Source organism: Pituophis catenifer, unplaced genomic scaffold (genome assembly GCF_029215685.1).
Source record: "Pituophis catenifer annectens isolate HBS135680 unplaced genomic scaffold, rPitCat1.0.hap2 SCAF_8, whole genome shotgun sequence".
NCBI classification, from domain to species: Eukaryota; Metazoa; Chordata; class Lepidosauria; order Squamata; family Colubridae; genus Pituophis; species Pituophis catenifer.
In genome coordinates, this window is record NW_027256888.1 from 76,933,105 (window position 1) to 76,943,748 (window position 10,644).

The 10,644-nt window shown below is 41.8% G+C and overlaps 1 protein-coding gene across 1 annotated transcript; it reads left to right on the forward strand.

Moving 5' to 3' along the window:
• The first annotated feature begins 3,164 nt into the window (after positions 1–3,164).
• Positions 3,165–9,776, forward strand: DCK (deoxycytidine kinase). Its single transcript, XM_070949172.1, has 7 exons — positions 3,165–3,228; positions 5,408–5,523; positions 5,758–5,951; positions 7,366–7,513; positions 8,157–8,272; positions 9,226–9,325; positions 9,750–9,776. Exons 1-7 carry the CDS (start codon positions 3,165–3,167, stop codon positions 9,774–9,776), a joined length of 765 nt encoding a protein of 254 aa, XP_070805273.1.
• The last annotated feature ends 868 nt before the right edge of the window (positions 9,777–10,644 follow it).

The window sequence follows — 10,644 nt, forward strand, 5'->3', positions numbered from 1 at the left end:
AATTATGGAAGAAAAATCGCAACATGGGGAAATCTCACTTAACAACTGTCTTGCTTAGCAATGGAAATTTGGGGCTCAATTCTGGTTGTAAATTGAGAACTACTTTTATGTGCCATCATCATGGCAAATTTCACAGAGGGAAGTACGCCTCCATAATCGTTCAGGTAAAAGTATCAGTTCATCTATTCTAGAGAAAAATAAATTTGATCCTCCTACTTACCCCTTTCCACTTCTCTCTTCATTCAAGTTGCAGTTTTCCTTATTTGATTTTTATTCTGCCTTTATTACTTTATAAATGCTTTGGTCAGGACAAGATGGATTCCTGGATTATTATGATGATGATTGGTTGTGCAGCCAGTCAGATTAGATTTGGCATTTTTGTCCATCTCTTGAGTTTGAGAAGGATTTGGGATAGGTAGATATTTATATTTTTCAACATATTTCTCCGGTAATATTGCAAACTAGTGCATACAAAACCTTTGCTAGACCAATTCTCAAATACAGCTCATCTGCCTGGAACCCGCACTATTATCGGACATTAATACAATTGAGCGAGTCCAGAGGTATTTCATGAGAAGAGTCCTCCACTACTCTGCTCGCAACAAAATACCTTATGCCACCAGGCTTGAAATTTTGGGCTTAGAAAATTTAGAACTACACCGCCTTCAGTCCGACCTAAGCGTAGTACACAAAATTATCTGCTACAACATCCTGTCAATGACTACTTCAGCTTCATCCGCAATAATACACAAGCACACAATAGATACAAACTTAAGGTAAACCGCTCCAAACTCGATTGCAGAAAATACGACTTCAGCAACAGAGTGGTCAATGCCTGGAATGCACTACCTGACTCTGTGGTTTCCCCAAACCCCCAAAACTTTAACCTTAGACTGTCTACTGTTGACCTCACCCCATTCCTAAGAGGTATGTAAAGGGCATGCATAAGCCGCACAAATGTGTCTACCGTCCCTATCCTGTCCCCATTTATTCATATCCTTATCCTGTATTCATAATCATGTTTATCTGTTACCTTACACGTATTTGACAAATAAAATAAAATAAACATGCTGGTTGGGGAATTCTGGGAGTTGATGTCCCCCCATCTTAAAGTTGCCACCATTGAGAAACACTGGAGATATTGTTTGATAAAATCAAAGGTGTTATTACAGGGTGCTGTTATTTCCTCCACTATCCCAGTCTGAGGCTTTAATAATACTGCTTAGCAAGACAGAGGAGGGATACTACATTCCCCACCAGTGATATCTCCAATAATGACCAGTTTGGAACCCTGATGAGGTTGGCTAGGAGACAAACTCAACTCAAACCCAGTTTCTCTGCAACATTCTCATGCTGAAGGAAGCCAGCATCTGTTGTGGCCCGCTAGCGGCCTGCGCGGATCATGGCTGATCCCGATGAAGAGGAGGCTGGTGTGATGTCGCACCAGCAGCCTGCACAGCCAGCACTCACGTCGGACAGTGAGGAGGCTGAAGAGGATGTGGTGCCAGAGGCAGAGACTCAGCCAGGGCCTTCAGAACCTCCAGAGGTTCCTTCAAGTGGAGAGAGCGAAATGGAGGAGCCTCTCCTCAATGCTCGAGCATGCAGGGCTGCCAAAAGGCCGGAGTGGCTACTCAGGAGGAGGAGGTCTACTTGAGAGTAGGGCTTGAGGATAATTGGCCACTCCCTTAGCCTATTTAAGTCGCACACAGCTAGTGCTTTCTTGCTGGAAACAACTCTTATTTATAATCAGAGTATTTTGGTTTATCATATCTTGCTTTCTGGGCTGGTTGCCAACCTTTGCCGGTTTTATTTATTCTTGCTACTTAATAAATTTGATAAGGACCGTTGGTGTGTGTCAATATCCTCGGAAATCCGGAGCTGGGGCAGAACAGCATCACACTCCCCGAGACAGAATTTTTTCAACCTTGGCATCTTTTGGGAATGTTGAAGTCTATAGATATTTAAAATTGCCCTGGGAAGTCTATGAATTGCATTGACATGAGTTGGTCCATGGACTTGGTGGAAACAAAAACACACACTATATTTGCAGTTTCTCCTTTGCAGTGGATGCAAAGATTTGTTCTTTAAATAAATTTAATTAATTTTCTATTAATTACGTTTCTTAGTGCTTAATAAATGTGTTGTCTGGGTATTTAATTTGCTTAACAATACAGATTCCCTTCTTACTCTCCAGCCCTTTTTCCTAACCACTGGTAAAATAAGTTTCAAGTTTGATAATATTCTGTGTTTTGTTTGTTTGATTTTCAGTATAAGTCTGTCCATTTCTGCACAGATAATCTTAATTATCTCTTCATCTTGAGATGTTTCATCTTTCCAATATAATCCTCACTGCTGTTAAAACATGTAATACTAAATACATACTTATCTTTATCATTTTTTTCTGATATCATCCTTAATAAAATCTACATGTTTCCCTATTATCTTTTCTAGACATCTGTGTATTTTTGCCCAAATTTTTTTTTGTTTTATTTTGCTTTAGCACAAGTCCACCACAAATGATAAAATGTGCCCGTCTTTTGATTACAGTACATAGACACAAAGTTAACTAGATATAATAATGATTTAAAAAAGAAAAACATCTTTGTTTTGCAGGGAATTAATTTTGTCCGGGATGGAAAGGGTGTCTGTTGCCAAGCAACCGCATGAAAACTGATCGATCGATGCGCTCGGAGCTCCCACTGCCTCCCTTTCCGGCTGAATCCGTTTTTTCGGCGTTCGATTAAACTTCCCTTTTTCTCTTAAAGCCGGCATCGGCGCCTGGCTGGCGAGTCCCCACCGGGCAACGTTTGGGCTCTTTACTGCTAAACCGCGCTCTAAGCTTAGACGGGGAGGGCGTTCGCGTTTACACTTCACCTTTTCTGTCCCTCTCGGGCCCCTGTAGGGGAGCCACCCAGGTAGCGTGACAATTAAGGCTCAAGCGGGGTTGGGGGGGTGTCACGCGCGGAAACTGGGCCACTTGGGTGGAGCTTTTCGCGTGACGTCACTGGGCGGCGCCAGATTCGAACGCCGGCGGGGAGGATAAGCGGCGTTTAGCGTTAGAACCCGCGAAGTGCGTTCCCGCGCTTTTCTTTTTTTGTCCTTCCTGCGCTGCCGTTTCTTTCTGAGGTAAAAGAGCTCCGTTTGGTTACCGGCCGGCCGTTTCCATGGCAACCCCACCTAAGCGAAGCCGGAGCGGCGTGAAGAAGATCGCCATCGAGGGCAATATAGGTAAGCCCTGAGGGGGTTGGGGGGGGGGGGTCGCAGTGTTCCAGTATTTGAGGGGCTGCCACAGAGGGGGGAGGGGGATTCAAGCTATTTTCCAAAAGAACCTGAAGGCCAGGCAAGGAATAATGACCAAGGAGAGAGATTCAACCTGGAAATAAGGAATTTTATTCTGTAAAACGAGGACTACCTGTATCAATTAAAGTAGCCGAATTCAGTTGATGGGTATGTTTATTTGTGCAGTGGTGCATTTTATTATTAATTTTTATTTATTAAAGTTATACAGCCAACCTACTCATACAGAGGTGACTTCAGGTGGCTTTACAACATTAAAAAAATCCGCCGTATAATAAACGCCCCTACCTAGACACACACACACACACACACACAATTTAAATATTGGAGCACAATTCAAAGATGAGCCTTGGTGGCGCAGCAGACTAAAGTGCTGTTAAGTAGCACCAGCTGCCTGCAATTACTGCGAGTTCAAATCTCACCAGGCTCAAGGTTGACTCAGCCTTCCATCCTTCCGAGGTAGGTAAAATGAGGACCCGGATTGTGGGGGCAATAAGCTGACTTTGTATAAAAAAGAACACCGTTTAGGGGGCCCCCAAAAGCCCTACTAAGCAGGTATATACAAAACTATGAAGGCTATTGCTTAACGCATTGTAAGCCGCCCAGAGTCTCCGGAGAAGGGGGGCATATAAAGTGAACCAATAAATAAATAAATTAATAAATAAATAAATAAATAATAAATAAATAAATATAGAAACACAATTTAAAGATTGGAACAAGATAAGATCAGCCAAAGAATAATGGCAAAAATGGTTAAAAACAAAAGTATTAATCAGCCTAAATCAGCTGGACAAGCATCATTCATTTTCCTAAGGGTATCAGTACAAGCTTGATTATGAATGTCAAGGTTTGGGAAATGTTAAAATGGGACTATTTTGTATTCAGGTAGTCCTCAACTTATGACCACAGTTGAGCCTAACATTTATGTTAAGTGAGACAAGTGAATTTTGCCCCCCTTTTAGAACCTTTCTTGCCGGTTGTTAAGTGAATCACTGCAGTTGTTAAGTTAATAATACGGTTGTTAAGTAAATCTGGCTTCCACGGTTGACTTTGCTTGTCAGAAGGTCACAAAAGGGGATCACATGACCTTGGGACAGAGCAACGGTCAAAAATATGCATCAGATGCCAAGCATCTGAATTTTGATCACGTGACCATGAGGATGCTGTAATGGTTATAAGTGTGAAAAGCAATTGTAAATCACTTTTTTTCAGTGCCATTGTAACTGAACGGTACCTAAACGAATTGTTGTAAGTCAAGGACTACCTATATTTTGTATATACAGTATAAATATCTAGTCTCCTGGGTACTAAACAAAGGCTAATTTCTGATGCTGTCCTCTGCTGCAGCCCCTGCCCTTTTGAATAGCTTTTCTTTAGAGTTTATCACATTTTTAATCCCATTATAGAGTGGGTTCAAACCCATTTTAGAATGGCCTTGAACCAGTTGGGCTTTAAAAAGCTAGTTATGTGCTCATGACTAGACGCCATAACTAGGCTCAGTGGCTAAGACGCTGAGCTTGTCGATCGAAAGGTCGAAAGTTCAGGGTTCGAATCCCTAGTGCTGCATAATGGGGTGAGCTCCCGTTATTTGTCCGAGTCTCTGCCAACCTAGCAGTTCGAAAGCACGTAAAAAAATGCAAGTAGAAAAATAGGGACCACCTTTGGTGGGAAGGTAACAGTGTTCTGTGAGCCTTTGGCATTCAGTCATGCCAGCCACATGACCACGGAGACATCTTCAGACAGCATTGGCTCTTCAGCTTTGAAACGGAGATGAGCAACGCCCCCAGAGTCAGGAACGACTAGCACATATGTGCAAGGGAACCTTTACCTTTTACTTTTATGTGCTCAGGCATAGGGCTCCAAATGTATTAAGGGCCCCATTTCTTGGCTTTACTGACAATTATAACAACTTTCTTGGCTGCTGTATATATTTATTTTGTAAGGTTTTTAACTCCTTTAGAATTCTTCGCCATCCCGGAGTTACTTGGTTCGAGGTGGCTGCCTATAGAAATTAAATCAATAAACTATTCCTTTTTCAAACTGGTATAGCGATTTCTAAAGATAAGCCCAGAATCTTAACTGGTTTGATGAGTATCTTCTCTTCCTTTAGCCGCAGGCAAATCTACCTTTGTGAATATTCTCAAAAAAGCCCGAGAGGAATGGGAAGTTGTTCCAGAGCCGGTGGGAAAATGGTGCAACATTCAAGACCGCCACGATGATTGTGAGGTATGATAAATAGCAATTCTATGGAATTGGCCATCATAAGAAATAAATTTTTGAAACAAAACCAAGGAGGGACAAGATACCGCATGCTGCTAGGTTCCCTGTTAGAGAAGTTTTATGACACGGATAGGCAACTCTCAAATGGAAGAGTGTGTCCAGAATTCGAGAACATGTAAATCTATCATTAAAGCCAAGCCAATGTTAATTCTCACATAATTTTTACGAATGTTTAAACAGGAGCTGACAGCCTCACAAAAGAGTGGTGGAAATCTCCTTCAGATGATGTATGAGAAGCCGGAGCGATGGTCCTTTACTTTTCAAGCCTACGCCTGTCTGAGCAGAATCCGGGCTCAGCTCAAATCCCTTGAAGGGAAACTAAAAGAAGCAGAGAACGCTGTGGTTTTCTTTGAACGATCAGTTTATAGTGACAGGTAACCTGTCTGATTCTTGATAACTGTCTTCTTATGTCACCTCCCCTCAGTTTTGCATCTCATCCACATCCTTTCAAACTGAAAAGCTTTCCTCTTTCCAATCATAGGATTGGTTTTTTGATACTAGTTTGGGTTAAAACAATTCAGATACGTGAAGTTCAACTTCCAGCTTTCTTAGCAATGGCCATTTTAACGGGGGGATTCTGGGAGATGAATTCTAAAGAGTACATACATACTTTGGGAAAGGCTGGGCTATGGCTAGACTATAGAAGAGAGAGAAAATATTGAGGGTATAGTCTAGGATGGGCTTCTGTCTTATTTCTTTTTCTATAGCAGGGGTGTCAAATTCAAGGCCCGGGGGCCAAATCCAGGGCCACCCTGGAAACAGCAAAGGACCAGCCTGTGATGCCTCTGCCAGCGAAAACAGAGCTTGGGAGTGCCGCATGCAGGCCTCCCTAAGTCCATTTTTGCTGGCAGTGGGTTGCAGGAGGCCATTGTAGCCAAAAACAGCTAATGAGGGCCGCAGGTGGCACCCCCAGGCTCCATTTTCACTGGCAGAGGGTTGCAGGAGGCCGTTGCAGCCGGAAACAGATCTCGGGAGCCCACTTTCGCTGGCAGAGTGCTCAGGCCGCTATAGGCACCCCCGACATGAGTGATGTCGAACTGGCCACACCCACCCCGGTCCCCCAAGGTCAAGCACAACCCTGATGTGGCCCTCAATGAAATCAAGTTTGACACCTCTGGTCTATAGAGAAGGCAGTATGCACAAAATATATATTTAGCCTGTATGCATATGCAGGCAGTCCTTGGTTTACAACCACAATTGAGCCCTGTGCTTAGCAAGACGTTTATTAAGTGAGTTTTGCCCCATTTTACGACCTTTCTTGCCACAGTTGTTAAATGTAGTTATTAAGTTAGTCACGCAGTTGTTAAGTGAACCTGGCTTCCTTCTTGAGTTTGCTTGTCAGAAGGTCGCAAAAGGTGATCACATGACCCCGGGACACTGCAACCGTCATAAATACAAGTCAATCTGAATTTTGATTATCTGACCGTGGGGATGCTTCATCAGTCGTAAGTGTGAAAAACGGTATCAAATCACCTTTTTCAGTGACGCTTTAACTTTGAGTGGTCACTAACTGAACTGTTGTCCATCAAGGACTACCTGTATAAACTAATTTCAAGTAGCTACCCTTGAATGTTCATGCAGTTGCCAGATCTTAGCTAGGATCCTGTTTTTATAGCAGTTTATTTATTCTATTAATTTATATAACCATCCATCTCATAATTGCAACTGGCAGTGAGAATGATTTTGTTTTGAGGAACTGTATTTTGTTCCAGGTTCCAAAATAAAATGTTTTCCCATCTTAGGATAATTGAAGCTAAATTGAATTATTATTATTATTTTTTTTGAAAGGTACATCTTTGCATCCAATTTATATGAATCTGAGTGCATGAACGAAACAGAGTGGACAATTTATCAAGACTGGCACAGTTGGATGAATCAGCAGTTTGGATCAAGCCTTGAACTGGATGGCATTATTTATCTCCGAGCTACTCCTGAAGTAAGAAACAAAGCTTTATGAATACACTGGACATTAGAGCAGGGGTCCCCTACCAGTGTTGGGATTCCAATTTTTTTACTACCGGTTCTGTGGGCGTGGCTTGGTGGACGTGGCAGGGAAAGGATACTGTAAAATCTCCATTCCCACCCCACTCCAGGGGAAGGATACTGCAAAATCCCCATTTCCTCCCGATCAGCTGGGACTTGGGAGGCAGAGAATAGATGGGGGTGGGGCCAGCCAGACGTGGTATTTGCCAGTTCTACGAATTACTCAAAATTTCCGCTACCGGTTCTCCAGAACCTGCTGAAACCAGCACCGGTCCACGGCATGCCAGCAACTGGGCTGCGCAAAGAAGCGAAGCCCCATCCCATCCATGGGATGCAGGCAGCATGTGAAACCCTGCCCCCTCCAATCTGCGGACAAATCTCTCTTCACAGAACCGGTCCTTGGTACCCAAAAAGTTGAGGGCTGCTGTATTAGAGTACAATCCTTTGCAGACTTTTGGTTCTTACCTCATTAATTTTAAAAATATGACACCGATCTTTTAAGTTGTCGCTTTTTTTCTGTCAGAAAAAGGCATTTTGCTTTATTTCAGTTTTGCCTGAAAATCCTACTCCATTCTTGCCTTTTTTTTTTTTTTTAGAAATGCTTGGATAGGATTTACATCCGTGGAAGGGATGAGGAGCAAGGCATTCCTATGGAATATCTGGAGAAACTCCATTACAAACATGAAAACTGGCTCCAGCATAGGACATTACGGTATTTTATTTCCCTGATTTTCTATAGAGATTCTCAGTCATCCAAGTCATGGTCTTTCCAAAGGTGCTTTTTTCAAAAAGCAACTGGATTTTCTTTGTTTTTTTCTTGAAGACACTTCACGTAATGTCCAGAAACTGAAGAAGCTTCTTGGATGAAAAGCAAAATGTCTTCAAGGAAAAACCAACCTTTGGGACTATTTCCCTGATTGTTCCTGCTACATCTATCCAGTGGCATTCTCACAAAAGTGTTTCGCTTTGAGAGATCAACCAATCTGTCCTTTGAACAGAGATGACATTGGGCCCTAAGCAAATATGGAGGCTATCACTGGAAATTGTGTCTTCCCCGGTGAACTAGGGATTTGGGTGGTCCAATCTCAGGATAACAGGGTTGGAAGGGACCTTGAAGGTCTTCTAGTCCAACCCCCTTCTCAGGCAGGAAACCCTACGCCAGGCCTGTCAAACTGGTGTCCCACAGGCCAGATGCATCATGCATAGGCCACACCCACCCCAGTTCTCCAAAGGCAAAAACCATCACAATGTCACATGATGCGATTGAGTTTGACACCCATGCCCTACACTATTTGAGACAAACGGTTGTCCACTTTATAGCCACATGAATTTGTTAGATAAATAGATAAATAACCACTAGCTGAAATATTTGAGCCAGTGGAAATCGTTAGAGACTTTCTATTTCTAAAAATATATCTATTTTCATTACTGACTAATTTTAAAAGCTCTTTTATGGCTCTTTAATACCGTAATTAGTGTGGCCATTAGGAATTATAGTCCTGGACAATTCTGGCTTTTAAAGACATATTAGCAAAGCGGTGTAGGATTCAAGGTATAATGGAGCTTGCTTCAGAACAGGTGTTATAGGATTTCTGCATATTTCTGAATGAAATTCTTTACCTTTCTTAGGTTTCCAATTCACATTGCAGTTTTTGTTATTTACAGGACAGAGTTTGAATACTTGCAAAAGGTACCCGTTCTAACCCTGGATGTAAATGAAGATTTCAAAGGCAACAGAGACAAACATGAAAATATGATTGAGAAGGTAAAACTTACCAAAGAGGACTACTTTATATGTTTCCAAGTGACTCTGTTAATAATCAAGAGCTCTGTCCTTCAATGTGTCTATTGAAATCTGCATATCCAGCTAGGGAATTCTGGGAGTTCAGTCTTAAAGTTGCTAAGTTTGACAAACACTGCTTTAGGGCATTGTTCATACACTGTCATAAGATACCAATTGGCATAATATCCTTAAACTCAACCACTAATTAAGCAAGTACCCTTAATAAGTGCTTCTGACAGCAGACTCATCTAACAAACCAAGGGTAAATTAAGATCAGATAAATTTTCTGGTTACCATATTTATAGATCCTTAACTATGTGCATATTCAGAATATTCTCAGAACTCAGATCCCACTTTTATTTAGCTGGTCTATTAAACTGCTACTTTCACTCTTTTTATTTTGCAGGTCCAAGAATTTTTAAGTACGTTATAGCATTTCCAGAAGTCTTAACTGAAGCCGAGTGTTTCCCAACCATTTGGATCAGTGATTCATTTTATCAATGCTTGACTTTGCTTAACCAGGTTCAACTATATTGGGCAGTTAAATATTGCTACGAGCTGGTTTTCTGTTTGCTGGGTGTCCAGGTTCCTTAGGTGAATGAAGTCTTCGCTGGGCATGAACATTTGTTGCCAAAAACAACTGAAGAGAGGACTTGCTGTAACAACCATAACATTCTTTTTATAGCATGAATGAAATAGCCAAATCTACTGATGTCTCTGTAATTAGCCAAACTTGGAAGATACGTCAAATTTCATCACATACATTTTAATCATCTATATTCCTGCCGGATGATATAGGGCAGCAACTCCTTCCCTAATATGCTGAAGATAAAAAGGTTTCCAAGCTTGCATTTTACCCTCAATTATATATTTAAGTAACAAGCAAATTTTTGTAGCTTGATGTAAGTTAGCAAAAAGGCTGTCATAGATGGATCGTAGGTAACCGGAAACAGGTTATTCTAAAGCAGAAGCATTTCCCTTGACTGTGGATACAATTGACGGGTAAACGGTGAAAGCAGCCGGTCATTCTTTTCTGCATGTGTTGTGATGTTGCATACATATTCAAAAGAGTACAGTTTGCATTGCGGTGGTCTAGCATTACTTGGGTCAGGTGGCTAAATTTTTTTGGTCCTGAATCCACCTGTGTTCTCAAGGCAATCCCCTCAGTTTTCTAGCATAGGCTATTGACTTCTTCCTGTAGAATAAAATGCCCGAAGTAAAACATTTATGACTTCTCGGATTCAAACTTGCTCTTTCCTTCATTTGGAAAGTCATGGCTAAGCTATGCATCAAAGTTACAG

Excerpts from the sequence above, each read along its gene's own strand:
- DCK (XM_070949172.1), top strand. The coding sequence starts at position 3,165 with ATGGCAACCCCACCTAAGCGAAGCCGGAGCGGCGTGAAGAAGATCGCC. Across the intron at positions 3,229-5,407 it reads CGCCATCGAGGGCAATATAG|CCGCAGGCAAATCTACCTTT; the intron begins GTAAGCCCTGAG and ends CTCTTCCTTTAG. Across the intron at positions 7,514-8,156 it reads ATCTCCGAGCTACTCCTGAA|AAATGCTTGGATAGGATTTA; the intron begins GTAAGAAACAAA and ends TTTTTTTTTTAG.